Source organism: Leiobunum rupestre, chromosome 5 (assembly GCF_980474605.1).
Source record: "Leiobunum rupestre chromosome 5, qqLeiRupe1.1.hap1, whole genome shotgun sequence".
Lineage (NCBI taxonomy): Eukaryota > Metazoa > Arthropoda > Arachnida > Opiliones > Sclerosomatidae > Leiobunum > Leiobunum rupestre.
This window is the reverse complement of record NC_143388.1, coordinates 28286134-28303854: the sequence shown is the minus strand read 5'-3', so window position 1 is coordinate 28303854 and position 17721 is coordinate 28286134. Positions and strand designations below refer to the sequence as shown.

General features: G+C 36.2%; 1 protein-coding gene across 1 annotated transcript; it reads left to right on the top strand.

Moving 5' to 3' along the window:
* Positions 1-256: 256 nt before the first annotated feature.
* Positions 257-965, top strand: LOC149944044 (death-associated inhibitor of apoptosis 2-like). Its single transcript, XM_090175874.1, has 2 exons — positions 257-323; positions 523-965. Exon 2 carries the CDS (start codon positions 530-532, stop codon positions 896-898), a length of 369 nt encoding a protein of 122 aa, XP_090032000.1. The 5' UTR covers positions 257-323; positions 523-529; the 3' UTR covers positions 899-965.
* Positions 966-17721: the final 16756 nt, after the last annotated feature.

Sequence of the window (17721 nt, the reverse complement as noted above, 5' to 3'; positions counted from 1 at the left end):
TTTTCAAGTGAGAGCTCGATTTTGATATCGTCAACGTGGTATTTCCAAAACTCTCCTTCGAGTAGCAAAGGGTTTTTTCCAAATACTCAAGTGGGTTAATATGTGCCGTCAATCATTAGAGGCAGTTTAAACTGTCAGAGAGAGACAGCCAATAGAATTTGAGGGTTATTTGAAGTTTAGATCACGTGATGAATTATTCTCAACAAGATAGGAATAAATTAATCTTCCGTGCGTCATTTCTCTACGGCGCATTGACGAGTAAAGACCTGCTGACGGATCGCTCAGTCTTTTCTACAGCTCGACAATGGATTTCTACCCGTAAAGTAAGTAACTATTTTTTCTTTGTAATAGACTATATTTTTAGACATATTTAAAACAATTTGCTTATTGAAAAAAGCGTTTATATTGAGAATTTTAGCGTAGAAATTTAACCATATTGATAAAATTAGGTTTAGTAGACTTAGGGGTAAATGTAGGCTTAGAGAATGTATCATTTGAAACTATAGAACGTATTTGGTCTAGATCAGCTATGGACATTGAAGTGTATCGACTTGAAACGTTTCGTCACTGGAAAAATCCACACGTCACTAAGGAGCAACTAGCGAAGGCTGGATTCTACTATATTCAGCGGGGCGATGAAGTACGATGTTACAAATGCCATGGCGTATTAGAAGGATGGAAATCAGGAGACGTACCAGAACTTGAACATGCTAGATTCTTTCCAAACTGTCCGGCTAGGGATAATTCACCATCGGAAAAAAAGTACCTTTCGCTAGAATGGGACATTCCCCCGACGCCAAAAGCAACTACGGTCTCTGACAAAAGCTTCTCACCTGTACCTGAAGAAGAAGAAGACGTTTGTGACTGTCCCTCGGATGTCAGACGATACTGCTGCTAAACACTACAAATACGTGAGTTAGAACTTTAAATTAAATTAAGTTGCAGGAGATCGTTTCACCCCATTTAGATGCATGTAAACTTAACTACTTTAATTTGTTTTAATTGTGTAATGTACAATATAACCATCTAATGGAATATCTGATAGTACCTACTAACATGTAAAACAAAGTTCTAAAATAAAAAATTAAATGTAAATAACTTGTTTTTATTACCTAGAGATTAGAAATTAAGGAGTTCGGAAGCGATAAGCAAACGGGTAAAAATCTAATCTCCAGATATCTGCGCGAGCAAAACTAATTTTGGAGAATGGGGATGGGGGAAAGCAGCTGGTGAACAGGAGAGAGAGAATCTAGTGATTAGAAATTCTGGTGATTAAGGGAGGAACGCAATGTGGGAAAGGAGCGGGTGAACGAGAGAGAGAGAGAGAGAGAGAGAGAGAGATAAAGTATCCAGTGAATGGGGATAGCAATGGGGAAAAGGAGCTGGTGAACGAGAGATAAAGTATCCAGTGAATGGGGATGGGGGAAAGCAGGGCTGTACCCAAAAATGGACCAAAATGGACCAAATGTACCCCAAAAACGACCAAAGTCACCATTTTCGGCCCTATGTACCCCATTTCGGACCAAATGTACCCCAAACTGGACCTTTTAGCTTTATTGTAATGTTAAACTCCCATAGAGATTCCCCTAAAAAGAATAATAAACTGGCGGTCCAATTTTGGGTACATTAATTATTTCGGAGAGATAAAACTAATTCTGGCAAACTGCTGCGATTTATAGCGAATGGGGAAAAAGCCAATTTCTAGCGATTGGGAGCGATAGTATGAGAGATAACAATTATGGTTGTTTTTGTTGCCTAGAGATGGGGGAAAGCAACTGGTGAACGAGAGAGATAAAGTATCCAGTGAATGGGGATAGCAAAGGGGGAAAGGAGCTGGTGAACGAGAGATAAAGTATCCAGTGAATGGGGATGGGGGAAAGCAGGGATGTACCCAAAAATGGACCAAAATGGACCAAATGTACCCCAAAAACGACCAAAGTCACCATTTTCGGCCCTATGTACCCCATTTCGGACCAAATGTACCCCAAACTGGACCTTTTAGCTTTATTGTAATGTTAAACTCCCATAGAGATTCCCCTAAAAAGAATAATAAACTGGCGGTCCAATTTTGGGTACATTAATTATTTCGGAGAGATAAAACTAATTCTGGCAAACTGCTGCGATTTATAGCGAATGGGGAAAAAGCCAATTTCTAGCGATTGGGAGCGATAGTATGAGAGATAACAATTATGGTTGTTTTTATTGCCTAGAGATGGGGGAAAGCAACTGGTGAACGAGAGAGATAAAGTATCCAGTGAATGGGGATAGCAAAGGGGGAAAGGAGCTGGTGAACGAGAAAAAGTATCCAGTGAATGGGGTTTGGGGGAAAGCAACCGGTGAACGGGAGAATCTGGTGATTAGAAATTCTGGTGATTAAGGGAGGAACGCAATGGGGGAAAGGAGCGGGTGAACGAGAATCTGGTGATTAGAAATTCTGGTGATTAAGGGAAGAACGGGAGAGGTGCGGGTGAACGGCGGGAGGAACGGGAGAGGCGCGGGTGAACGGCGGGAGCCAAGCTACAGCTTTGTGTCCTTCCGGTGATTGAGAATGAAATTCTCAATCACCGGATTGACATCCCCCTCTCTTACAAAGTCTAGTAATAATAATAATCAGCTAGGCTAATACCCAAGGCACCACCTTAGGCCTAAGTCATCGAGTGACTTTTAAATCCATTTAATTCAGGTGGCCAGGTTACAATGCGTAGGAGGGTGGTGGAAAACCCTTCATGCCACGCGAGCCCACAGCTCCCTACACCAACTATAACCGTTAACCTCAATAAGTTTTTATGGAAAGGGAAACCGAAGAGCTCGGGGAAAAACGCCTTAAACCAGTGGGGAGAGAACTTGTAAACTCAACACGGAAGGAGTTGTTCCGAGTTTTCACCCAGAGTCATAAGCTGGGATCGAACCCGGCTCCTCTTGCTAACCACTCCGCCAACCCACTTCAAACAATCGTCCTGAAAGTATTGGAAGGAATAAAACCGTACAAGTAGAAAAACCATCCAAAAATTCCATTAGAAGTAAGAATCAAAGTGGCTATGTTTTATTTGTAATATTTCATATTTTAGTTTAGAAATAAAGGACGATAGTTTTTGGACGTAGAGAACTGTTGAAGAGTAATATTTTAAACTTTTAATCTTAGCCTCTCAGCTAGGTCATTCTCCCTAGATACGGAAGACTGACTTCTGTTTTATCCCAATGTCATCCTTGCTGACAACGGCTTCCGTGAAGAAATAACAAACTACTAACCGTAATATTTTAAAGAATTTAAGGAAACATGTTCGATTTCAAGTAATGGTTATTACAAGATGTATATCAGTTACACCAGAAGTAAATGAACCGAAGTTATCGAAATAGCGCTCAGAATCGGAGGGCGTTTTCCTTATGAAAATTATGAGGAAATCGAGTCAAATAAAAGCTAATTTCCACCCCCTTCTTTTGACGCGATAAATTGCACTTGGGAATTGTGGGTATAACTATGTATAAAAAAAGTTTTCATAAAAACAAAAACGTTATTTTTTTCGGCCTAGGAGCGCGCAAAATTTCAAATTCGAGATAAAAATGTAACTTTATAAGGAAAACGCATCCAACATGGGGAGTATAGCAGTCTGATAACTCGGTTCATTTACTTCTGGTTACACCGAATAAAACTAAGGCTAATCAAAAACAATGTTACTTCACACCAAGATCAATGAAGGGAGAGACGAGTTACTGCGATTTTTCTTATTAAAAGAAAACTCTTCCCTAATATTTGGTCGTTTGATGAATTTCAACAAATAAAATTGACAATGAAAAGGTTAAACCAACAAGAAAAATAAATAGAATGAATTTTTCGTCTTGAAATGTGAGAATTCTGTATGAATCGTGTGAATCTTGAAATGTGACTCGGTCCCATTTATATTTATACTTCTTCCAATCAAAGACCACCATTTCGGACTCAAACATACTCAAAAACCTATAAAAATAGACAAACAATTATTTGGTAATTTACCCACTAAAAATCTGATCCAGAGTTGGTAATTGAAAATATATTTTACCCAGGAATTTAATATTTAGCACGTGGAGGGGGTCATAAGATAAAACCAAAATCAATGACCTTGAACTTTATGCTCAAGGTCATTGAAAAACTGTCTCTACAACCATGGACACTGTATCTCTAACCGGACGGGAAAAGCTGAAATGGGGGTTTACATTCTTTCGAATGACCTTGACGGCCCTGCGAATCGAGTACGGCCGACTATTTCAGCTAATACGAAGTAGGACGCAAACGGACAGTGAGGGGTAACTCTTTTAGCCTGCTTTTCCCGTCCGGTTAGAGATACAGTGTCCATGCTAGAACCGTTGGGTTTAGAGACTCCATTCTATATAGCATGGTGTGCGTCATTTGAACCGATGAAAATTACCCAATAAGAAGCCAAGAAAACACAAAAAGCAAATGTCCAAGAGATCATGCTTAGTTGTTTATAATACTTGTGCTACGGCATCGACATTTCCAGGACCAATTAACTCTGGTAAGATCTTATGCTATTGAAATTCGGTTGACTTCTAACGAGGTCTTCAAGGTAATTCAAAATTTATATCGAAAACTGTAAGTTTGGAAGGTCGGATCCAATTCTTAATGTGTTCCGACCTAATCTGAGCTTAAATGAAATAAATTTTAATGCTGATAATTAGTCATTGAACATTTTTATTTATGACCTTGTTTTTGGTGTTAATTTTCTTAAAATCCTGTTGACCAATTTACATAGGTTCAGAGCCACATGGGCATAAAATGTGATTGCGCACACCTTTCTAATTGGAACCGCGTCTCTAAGCCCAACGGTTCTCAATATAGATTTTGAATAACCTTGAGGACATGACTCAAGGTCATTGTGTTTTGTTTCATCTAAAGACCAATACGCGTGCCACAGTGTTTCAACGAAATCCAAAGGCGGCACTGATGGGTACCCCTCGCGTTCATGGGATCGTTTGTAAATTGGTCAATAACATAAATAACAGTAGTTTAAGCCGTTCGTTTTTACACGGGATATATAATTTAGGTTAAAGTTCACTAAGTAAAGTATAAGTTGTCCAATTATAATACTCTAGAATGGCTCTCTGACAACGTTATCATTTGGCGATTTTGAATTTTAGCCACCTTTACAAATTACCATTAATAGATGGAATCACGCTCTCCACTAAAAACGCATGGCCAGCTCTAATAACTAGGGCCTTTTCACAATACAGGTAGCAATTATACAGCCGACAGTTGCTATTATACACGGCATTAAACTAGCATCAATAGGTGGTTTCTTTTGGCCTGTGTGGCTTGTTCCGGAGTATTAGGGCCACTCTTTTTACTCCTTCTGGAAAGGAGTTGTAAACATAAAGGACTTAATCGGATTTTGTCGTCTGCTAGCGAGAAATTATCTCATAAAAAGGCCATAGGCAGCCATTTTGGGGAAAAAACGTTTTTCCTAAATCCTGGATCAAGCGAAAAGAAACAATCTAATATTTATCGATTGGCTAACCACTTCCTTAAATTATGTACACCAATTACAGGCAATGCCAATTCTGTAATCAGTAACGTCATTACTTTAGAACAGTCAAACCTACAAGTTTGTATACCAATTACGGAGAGGGTATTAGCCTAGCTGATTATTATTATTATTATTATTATTATTATCTAGCGATTGCTGGTACAAATTAGATTAAGTTAATATGGTTTTTAATATAATAATGGGTGCAAATTACTTTTATCAAGGGGTAACATTAAATTCCGAAACGGTAGGACTATTCTGATACCATTATTTCTAGCCAAATTTTCACTAGGAATTTAGTCATTAATTTCTTAATTTTAAAAACCAATTTTCTCCCAAGGTTGCCAAGGGAAACTAAAAAAATATATTAAACGAACTAATTGTAATGTTCGCTAATAAACGTTGGAAAAATAATTTCTTATTAACACGTGTCTTTCGGAATAAATCGCGTGTTAACACGCTCAAAAATGGCTTTTTTTCCGACCCTTCAACTAAATGTACTGTTTGAAATAACTTATGACTGTGAATATTTTTCCACGTTCTAAATTAGCTAAGCTCTTTCGAATGACACCGACGAAAGCTCTGTCAGGGAAGGTAACTTCACCGCTAGGGGTCACTGCTAAAAACTTTTAGTGCTGTGTTACTCTCCATTATTTCCTTATTACAAAAGTGTAACGGTACATTTTTTTAAATTTTTGCCAAAATTCGGCCTCTTTGAAAAACTGCGGCGTGCTATGCGATCTGAAAATATCCAATTATTAGGAAAAATAGCTTTTCAATTATAAGCTCTAGATCGTTTTTTAGTGGACACTCTGTATAAAGGTACTAAAGCATTTTGGAAAAAATGTCAAAAAATAGGTGACAGTCAACCAAAATATAATTTTACCTACTTTATTATTAAAAAGTATATTAAATCAATTGAATTTGTTTCCCAAGATAGAAATACTAAGATTTAAGCTACATTGAGTAAACCTTGAGACAACTTTAAACTAACTTCGTCATTTGAACTTAAAATGTAAAATACTAAGGCTCTAGAAAGTATTGTTGATTGATTAAATTACATAATTTAAACTAATTACTGTTCTTCAAAATAAGGTGAAATAAAACCAATACGTCGCCAATTAAATCCTATTTTACTCACTTCTTAGAAAATACATTTTACTGGCGATACGAAAAGAAAATGGAAACCACAGAACGAACCAGATTTAGTACTTAGGCATTTGGAAATTTTGTAGATGAATTTAAATTGATAATTGACAGAAAAAAAGGAGATATTTTAGCAAGTTTCAAGTTAATTTTGATACAAAACCAATATTTCTTCAGAAAATTATGGACCTTAGTCTATAAAACCTCCATTTTATAAATTTTAACCAAAAATGAAGTTAAGGGCAATGACGTTAGTTTCCCCCAGCCCCAGGCCAATTGATTGGTTGTGGGATTGCTACCCTGCTCCCCATCGGTCCCTACGCTCCTGCTCTAGATTATAGCGATAGCTATCCGGTTCATTTGATTATCCTCGACCACGAAACTTATACCTCCAACTTAATCCCTTTCTTGGTTTAGCTAAATCTTACTGAAGTATTTAACTAAAACTTGTCTAGTTGCTGCTTTTTACACCTTTATCTTGCCTCATCTTAAGCCTTTAATGGAATAGTAAAAATACGAACCCCTTGTTGATGATTTCCATGCAGGACGAAGAGACATTCTTAGAAAATGGGATGGTCATCAACTTTTCCACGACTATTCCATCTCCGATATACACCTTGTCTTTTTTCAGGTCAAACGCTTGATACATTCCAGTCTTAATATCAAATTGGTAATGGTATGGGTCTATAAAAATAGCGACGAACGAGTTCAAAATGTTCCGATTTTCCAGAGTATCATAAATGTGCTGGGCAGAATTTAACAGACCGCCCTTTCTTTTCGATTGATCTATGACCTTTCTTCCAATTTCACTATTTTCGGTCTGCAAAAAAATATCAATTGGTTCAAAATAAACCAAAGAAAGTAGGTGGTTTTTTTTCGCCTGTCCGGGGAAAGATTTGCCCTGTCCCGAATTTTGTTCGCTTGTTCCAGAGCTCAAAGGTGTAGAGGGAGTAATCTAGCTTATATAGAAAATTCGTCTGCTTAAATTTCGTTTCACGAAAACATGACTGGTTTTGAAGCTTTTAATAACGAAAATACAAATGTAAAATTATATTTAATTACTTTAAAAGAAGCTTGATAACTTAGGCCTAAGGTGGTGTCTTGGGTATTAGCCTAGCTGAATATTATTATTATTAAATAAATAAGAAAAATGAGTCATATATTGATGGCCTCACCACCGGTCGCCATCTTAAAAATAAAAGAAATAAATAACCTTTAACCTTTAACTACTCCCTTCTTACTTCAACTCGTTTTTTTTTGGGTCAAGATAGAATTGGAGTAAAATGACGTCATAGGGCTACACTTTTTACCCACTCAAAAAACCCAGAACAGGCAAAAAAAAACCACCTAATAATAATCATCAGTTAAGCTAATACCTAAAGCACCAGCCAAGGCCTAAACCGCCCAGATACTTTTAATGCCATTATTCCACCTGGTCTTGTTATTTTGAAGGAGGATGATGCCAGGCCCTTATGAGCCAACAGCTCTCTACACTTCGTATTATCGTTACCCTCGACATGTGATCATGAAAAGCTGAAACCGAGAATCTCAAAGGAAAACCATCTAACCAATAGGGATAGTTTTAACTTACAAGGAGACGACCCGAGATGTAACACACCGATTTTGTTCAAACTCGGGGGTTTGGTAGACCTTCATGTAACTTAAAACACCCTAAAGGGAAATGTCTCCGTAGGCAACCGTTTTGCCATGGCAACCAAAAATGTTTTTGACAACACAAAATGGGTGCCATGGCAAAACGGTTGCCTATGGAGACATTTCCCTATGGGGTTTATCAAGTTACATGAAGGTCTACCAAACCCTCGAGTTTGAACCAAATCGGTGCGTTACACCTTGGGTCGTCTCCTTGTTAGTACCACTAGCTTGGATCAAACCCCGCGCCTCTTTCTGCGAGGTTTGTTTTAAGGACTATAGAACAATGAAAGTGTTAAATAAGAAAAATTTATCCTTTAACGGAAACAATTTAATTAATATATTCATTTGTAGAATTAATTACCTCTCCGAGGGGACTATGTCCCCTAGGAGGGGTAATACAACCCACCGTGTCTGTCTGTGGGTCTGTGGGTCTGTCTGTCAGGCCTGCGAACGCGTTCGCATTTTCGGTGCAAAACCACCGTGTGACGGTGAGCGTTAACGGATTGATTTGCGGTTGGGTTTGGTTGGTCTTTTTTCGTCCACGCTCACCGGATATTTCGTTATTGTTATGTTGTAGGTCGTATGGGCGTTTTCTCTCCAACTTTCCTTCTTAATGACTTTGGGACGGACCGAGTGCAGAGTGTAATGCTACCTCTCAACGTCCAATGGCAGGGTTTCCACCAGTTGTACACGGTATTCATCTAAGTATCATTTTGCGATTTTTTGGCGTCGGCCGGGAATCGAGCCCAGGTCTGCCTCGTGCAAGAGATGTACTCTAACCACTCAGCCACCAACGCTTGTTAATTTACGGTGTTTTTCTAAAAAACAGCTTTGGCGAATGTCCTTTACCAAGTTATAACGTTAGGTACTATAATTTATTCTACATCATTTTAAATATTTATAAATTAAATCAACCTTATATTTAATTAAATATTTATAAATTATATTAATCTTATATTTAATTAAATATTTATAAATTATATTAATCTTATATTTAATTAAATATTTATAAATTATATTAATCTTATATTTAATTAAATATTTATAAATTATATTAATCTTATATTTAATTAAATATTTATAGATTATATTAATCTTATATTTAATTAAATATTTATAGATTATATTAATCTTATATTTAATTAAATATTTTAGTATTTTAATGTAAAATTTGATCGTTTTGGTTCCTTTGTTAACAGTTTGTGGTATAAAACGACTCCCTTCAGGAAGTTACACTACCCCCTTCAGGGTTCTGCAATACTCTCTTAAGGGTTATATAATACTCCCTTTAAAGTTTTTAACTACTCCCTTTAAGGTTCTAAACTACTGCCGTAAGGGTGCTACAATACTCCCTTTAAAGTGTTAAAATACTCCTTTTAGGGTACTAAACTACTGCCTTAAGGGAGCTACACCCTCACCAGGTGTTAAATCACTCAATTTACGGGGTAATATAACACCCTTTATACACCTTTTAAAGTTTTTAATTTGGGACAATAAAAATCCCTTTAGGGCGTTTAAATTAACATTAAAAAGTGTTTTTTTTACAGATATTACACGCTTAATATACCATTAAAACACCCTTTTTTAAACAGTGTACGACTACAACAGGCTAGGTTATCAGAAAAGCTAAAAAACCCCTTCTTCCCGTGCTAAGAACACTTTTCCCTCATTTCTCCCCCGCGAAATGCCGTTTTCCCTCACTTTTCCCGTATTCCCTCTAAAATTGCATTATTCCCTTTTCGCATCTTGGAAGGTTGAAAAATCCCGGAAAAGGGAAAAAATCCCCGCATGTGGAAGCACACTACAAATGAACAGTAGTCATCCCATCGCGGCTAGACGCTTGAATATATTGTATCGGCTTCCTACCTTTGACTCAATTTCGAATATCTTCCGAGCGAGATGCTTCGGGATTTCTTTTGGGTTCATGGAGACGAGGCGTAATGTTTCTATATATAACGCGATAGGAAAATTTACCATCATGTATTTCTCGTAAGTTACATCGGTTACTCGAACGAATACATCGTGTCCCTGAAATATAATTTATTTAATAAACATTGTTAATGCATTTGTTAAATCTGAATAAAGGATGCGTATAATAATAATAAAAATCTTTTAGATACAAGAAGTCCAGGGCTACAGCATATTTCTGAAAACGCTTAGAAATAACTATTCTTATTACTTTTGCATGACGACTGTGGTTAATATGTTCAGTGACAATAACAACAGTTTGGCGTATATACGTCAGAATGGGTATCACGATTAGCGTCAATTATTTAAACTGTTAACTCCAATGTTAATTTAAATACTTTTGTAGTAGCGTGTATGGTAAAAAACATTTAACCAGAAGTTAATTAAGTTCTAGTTTTTTATTGGCATTGTCGAGGACGTGAACTAGGAGGGTCCAGCTGTCTAGTGCTATAGTAAAAGAGTTGTTGTTTTTTCGACGGGAAAGGTTTTTATCTTTAAAAGTCTCGCGTTAGGAAAACATTTTTGAAATTTCGTTGGAAGGTTAAGGTATTATCATTAATATATCCTCATATATGGAAATTTAAGTCACAATTTGTTACAGATCTTTTTGAAACGATTTTTAATCATCGGCGGAAAAGACTTTATGATGAATGATCTCACGAGCGTGAAGACAAAATGAAATAAACTCTTTCCATTTAACTAACGCCATGCCAATAAATTCGATTTTAAAATTCTCCAAAGGTTTAGTTTTGATTTGGTTTGTCAATTTTAATTTTGTTAATAAATAAATAAATCTGAACAAATTTGAGAATTGATATCATATTTGATCTCTAAGAAAATAATAATTATTAAAAAAACAAAAGGCTGAAAAACTGATCCAAAAATGACATAAATCATCATATTCATAGTACAAACTCCATTTACTGTGAAGATTTTTAACAATTTACTTTGGTTTAAAGTGTACTATTCTTTTAAAGGTCATTTATAATTTTACAAAAATGATCAGTTTTCTGAAAATAATTTACTTTTTCTGTAAAAAGATTCATCCAATCTGCCCAATCGTTATCGAATTTGAAGTCCACGTCTTGATGTACCCTAAAATTATTTCGGAAATAGCAAAATATAATTTTAGAAAATAATTTTCTTATTGTTGTAAGACGGGCGTACATGATTATGCTATTACAAAACCAAATTTTATGTTTACAATGATGAGAGCTAGTGGCAAGTTGAGAATCTTTGAAAAATATATTTGAAGACTGTCTTATATTTGAATTAATAATATTCGACCGCCAGTACCCAGCATTGATCAACACTATTTTAAATGCATAATCAACTCATAAGCCGTCATATTTATCTCTAAGTTTTTCTCAAGAGCAGAACAAGTAATATTTCTATCTCATATCAAACGTGTTAATTTATGTCTCAGCTCTGCTCTCACTCATTCAACGCTTGGTTCAATAAAAATATAATTATTGCGCTCGTCTTATCAAACAACTTCTTTAAATATGATGATAATTTTAACTCATTTTAAAATATTACGTACTTCAGAAACAACGCTAATAGAGTGCTAGCAGTTAATGCGTTTTTAAAAGTTAGTGACGTCACAGCCGTAGCTTCCGTAGTGGTTGTCATAAAACCTTTTTTTCTCAATAGACGCTTAACATTGGTGACGTCGCAGGGTTTCAAGCTGCTGGCACTCTATAATACTTTGTAGATTTAAATCTCCTCTCAGAGTATAGGGAACTTATAAAAAATAATCTATTAACAGGTGAAGCTCTAGTATCTCAGGTGTGCTCACTATTAAGCCTAGTTCCCACTTTCGCGCTGAAAATTGACGCTCGCGAATAAAATTTGCGATTTTTTCAATTTCGCTGCTAATGTCGCGTCTCCGCGGTATCTAGTGAATTTTCTTTTTTTTGACGTCCACACCTTGGCGATAAAAAGCTTCAGCCAATCAGAAAACGCGTTCCCTCGATCTATTCCGCTCCCGTCGGTCACTTATTAAGCCTAGGTCTTTAGAAAAGCAGCTCAGCCAACTTGACCAAGATACTGAAGTAAAGGTATTTATCTCACGAATAGAATCATTTATTTATTGAAATTATCGGGGTAGGTACATTTTTTCGAATTTCAATCGTCCGAACGGTGGAGCAAATGTTCGAATTTTAACGTCCGAACCGCCGAAATAACAAATGTTTCAATTGTTCGAATTGGACAACTTGTTTGTTTCATTCGTCCGAATCGGTAGCATCACTTATCCGAATTCTGTCACTAAATCAGTATTTCTTATTGCTGTTTTTTTGGTCCGGATTTTTTTTAGTGCAAGAATAAAAAATAAAAAACTAAATTGTAAATATCGTTGTTTGTTCAAGTTCAGTTAATTGCTGCTATATCTATATATTGTATATTTTACTTCATATTCGTATTAATATCGATAATGGCAACTAACTTTAAATTTGTTGGTCGTTGTTTACGTTTCGAAAATGTTCTTTACGTTAATTTCCTTTTAGGTTAGGTTAGGTTAGGTTGGGTTCACGTTAATGTTACTATTTTCTTATATTAACAATGTTTAAAAAAACAATTCCTAATGTTCGAAAAAACGGACAAACGATTATTCGAACAAATGAAATTCGCCACTAAAGTTAACATAAATTGAACGGCTAAATCACCAACAAAAGTTGTGTTAAATTTTTCGGGCAAATGAAATACGTTTTCGGACAAACGATCCTGATTTCCGGCATTCGGACAAATGATCTTTCGGACATTTGTACCACCGTTCGGATGAATAAAATTCGAACAAATGTACCCAAATCAAATTATCAATACGAACATCCATTTGGTTCATTTTAAACTGATGTTTCATGTTAGGCCTAAAGCATTACTAAAAACCCGCACGAGTTTTTTTCAGCGTTTTTAAATATTCGCGCTAAAGTGAGAACCGCTTCCCCAGCGACCAAAAAAACACGTCTTTTTTCATTGCGCGAAAATTTTATTCGTCTCGAAAATTCGCCAAGTGGGAAAAAGCCTTTACACCGCTCTAATTACTTATTTATTGAAACTCAAATTTGATAGAGGTAACTCAACTTTTTTCCTCCCAAATGTTATTAAATGTTCTTCTCTGAAATAAACGGATCACGCCCATCACTGCTCCCCAGATTATTTACTTAAAAGCTATTTTTATCCCAACTCTTAATTATATAAATAATTATAATTAAAATTTATAATTATATAGCTGTACATATTTACGCTTACGTTGAATTACACTAATTATGAACGTGGCGAAACAAATGGTACTTGAGGGATAACCGATAAATTCATGTTTATTAATATTTTTCGTTTTCTTTTCTGTGTAACAAATAAAAAAATATATAATTCATTTTATAACTCTGTTCAGAGAAGGCCTATAAATCTAAAAAGACTTGGCTAACAACGAACTGAAATAATTAAAATTGAATGGAGTTGAATTGAAGTACACATACGTTTTTTGATTCCACAATTGATACATTAACACACACTATTTCGCCAAATATTAGAGAGCTCATACTTATATTTTGTAGTGGAAACATAAATTTCATTTTGGATGGGTTAGGTTGGGTAAGGTGGGGTCGGTTAGGTTAGGTTAGGTTGGATTAGGTTAGGGTAGGTTAGGTTGGGTGGGTTAGGTTAGGTTAGTTTGGGTAGGTTAGGTTAGGTTGGGTGGGTTAGGTTAGGTTAGTTTGGGTACGTTAGGTTAGGTTAGGTTAGGTTGGTTTAAATTTTTCAGTTTCAACCTCGAATTTCGGTTATTTTTTTGAAATTGCGTTTAGTATCTTTTTTTACCAAAATTTCAAAAGAGCACGAAGTATTTCTAAAAAACATTTATTCCATATCTTTTATTGATGTAGGGTGCTTTTTCGTATGATAAATTTCATTGTTTCACAGCGTTAGTTTGGTCTGACCGCATCACACTGCTACTTATATCGTCATAAGATGAAAAATCCGCATTGGTCAAATAGATAATTCTAAATTTTTCTGAGAATTTTGTTTGCATCCTTCCATGGCGGTTAAAAACTGTTGTGGTTTTCACGCCATTGGAGGTCGCAATCTTCGTGAATCAATAATACAAACAATATATAATATGTAAGCCTTGTGAGGGCCCTTAACGGGACTCCGTGTTCAATAACTGGAGGCTTAACCGGTAAGTCGGGGTCCAGATTTTTTAATACATAAGGGTGATGGCACATTGGAAGATGTAAGTCGTAGTCAAATAGTCCTATCTCCACATCCGACTTCAGTCAGGTGGGGGCCGGAAACTGGGTTTCGGCTCAGGCTAACGGAGAGGGTCGAGGCATCCGTGCTTCGGAGGAATTGGTAGTCTGCGGTGGGGCAGCGGGTCTCCGTATGAGCTGCTATGGCCCAGTTTCCCGGCCTTTTGGTTACGCTGTTATTGGAACTGTTGAATTCAATTCGGACCGTCATGGTGATACTTCCATTTCGATTAACGATGCTGTACAGCTTGAAACGGATAAAACGGTCGGTGATTATACTTCTACTGCACCTTCTACTAATAGTTATTATAAAATGTGTATGGGATGAACTCATGAACTACTAGTAGTACGAATCACCGCCCTAGAATCTAAGATTGACTACTTAATTTTTAAACATGAAAGTGCCTTATTGAAGATTGCGGACCATCAAGAAGTTAGTGACGTCATAACCAGTAGCGGCGCCAGGATTTTTGGGGAGGTAGGCCAACCATTTGGAGGCCCCACCAAAATTATGGAGCCACCCCCCCCCCCCACCACAATTTTTTCAAATCCGCCCACGTGGATTATTTAATTTTTTAAGCAAGTGGTGCAATTTTTGGGTAAAATGGGCACGCGACGAAAAGTATGTATTATTATTAAGTTAATTATGAATTTAAACATTACTAAAAGCTGAGTGTGTGTTGATCCTTTTTTGTGTACCGATAACACTTAACAAATGAGTGTTAATTACTTATTTCTACCACTGAATTCCAGTCTATCAATTTACATTCATTCCTTCAGTACTTCGCATGTACATCCCTTACATCAGAACTTACAAATTTAGGAAAATGAATGTACGTAGGTACAATAAGTTAAGTAAGTTTAAGAACCATTAATTTGTAAAGATAAAATTAAAGATACAATTTCTATATAGTAGCGCTCGCGAAAAATTAAAACTAAAAAATAAACTACTGTCAAAGAAAAGTTACTCGTACCTTTAAAAGGAATAAAAACAGCAGTGTCGTTAAGCCAATCACTCGCATTGAATATTGGAAAATTAATAATAATAATAATAATAATAATAATAATAATAATAATAATAATAATAATAATAATAATAATAATAATAATAATAATCAGTAAACAAATTACAGAATTTTTTTATATTAAATAATTTCGAGGCCCATATATTAAATTTTGGAGGCCCCTTAAGACGACTTTTGGAGGCCCCTACCAAAATTTCAAGTAGGCCTAGACCTACCCCGGCCTATTGCTGGCGCCGCTACTGGTCATAACAACTGATATGGCTACTCAGGGCCAATAATTATTGGACGTTAGAAATGAATGTCAAGACCTCAATTTCAAAGTTCGTAATGAGTTTTCTGAAGTTCACTCGAATTGTTCCAATATCCAATCGTCTCTAAGGAACACGGATAAATCCATTGCCTCTTGACTTCCAACCTGAAACGATTGGAGCACACGTTTTCCAACTTCACTGGCGTAGAAGCTCGTATTGAAGACTGGCTTCAAGAAAGGAATGAAATTCAACACCGACAGTTCAATGCCTTCCTTTGAAATATTCCTGAATCTCCCTAGTTTATTTTCAGATATTGGTTTCATTAACTCTGAACTGTCCACGGTTTTAGTGGAACGCTTAAGGAAACAGCGATCTCCTCTTCGTCTACTTAAATGGATGATTCCTATGTTGATTTTGCGTCTGTGGTGTGGTAATAAATTGTAGTTCTACTCCTCCTCTTATTTTCCAAAAATAATTTTATTCGCTTCAATTGATTATTATATTTTTTTTTATTAAATGTAGTTACTCATTCTTTCTTCGACATTTTACGGACAAGCCTACTGTGGTTTAGTGGTCTTTGTTTTTGTTCATATAAATCAATAAATATAGCAAACAAAATTTATAAAACGATAACTAAAAATGTACACCCAGATCAAACGTATGGTATGCCAGTGAGAAACATTTTCAAACTTGAACATCACGAGATCATTATATTCGGGATGTATTCGTGCGAGTATGTTAATACAATCCGACAATCGTTGACATCTTGAGAGGCGAGAAGTGTTTTCGTCCTTAAGTACCAAAACTCAGATTCGTGAACTGAGACCTAAAAAGAGGAGTAACTCGGAAAACGCGTTTTAAGGCGAACGCATTGGCTATTAAACAGTTGTTTAAACGTAAGTGTGGGATCAAGCCTCCTAAAAATACCACCTTTCGTCTGGGTTTCACTTCTCTAGGAACGGCCTTTAGAGATGTGACTGACTTTGAGCCCTAGCTTTAATGAAGGGTGCACTTTTTATTAAGCTGAATGTCATTCGGTTTCTGTTGCCCTTAGGCACCTCGCACGTGTGCAGAAGATGAATGTGGGCGATTAGCAGGATCTAATACGGTCGATTTCCGGGTTTTCGATGTAGTAGTAGACTTGATTTTGTTCGGAGTAGACTGTGCCTTCCTAGCGGCGCCAGACCTGGTAGCTCGTGGCTATAATATAGTAATATAATAATATAATTATATATAAACCAGGGAACAAGCCGTCGTTTTCAAGGGGGTTACCAAGGTTTCTGCTAAGGAATACGCAAGATCCATTAATTAAATTCACGGAAAAGGTAAAACCCTATACATCTCAAAAATTTCAAATAGACGTGGGTGTGCGTACGTAGAAACAACAGATATTGCTGATAGATTTAGTATAGAAGGATTTGAACATAATGCTGTTAATTTAAATTGCGATAGACTATCAAGACTCTCTGAAAAAGTAACCTTAATTAACTGCCCTCCAGAATTGCCCAATAGTTAACTTATACCAAAATTAGGAAATTACAGCAAAATTAACATTGAAAATTAATAGAATTCAAATGGGGTTCGAAGATGAGGATGAAGATATAGGCGTATTATTTACGGTTAAGCCTACATGCTACCAAGTAAAGAATTGCCAAAGTGATTTGATATGAAATACGAAAATATAAGTTATACAGTATATATCGATGTAGGAGATAAGCGCTGCGAAAACGGGAACATACCGTAGACCGCTACTACCAAGCGAGGCCTAAAGAAGATGACGTAGATGAAGCAGATAGAGATTTTTACGAAATTACTGATAACGAAAACACCAAAATAATAATAATAATAGAACATATGCAAAGTGTGTTGACTTAACTGAAGAAAATTTCCCTGTTCTTGACTCACCACATAGGCT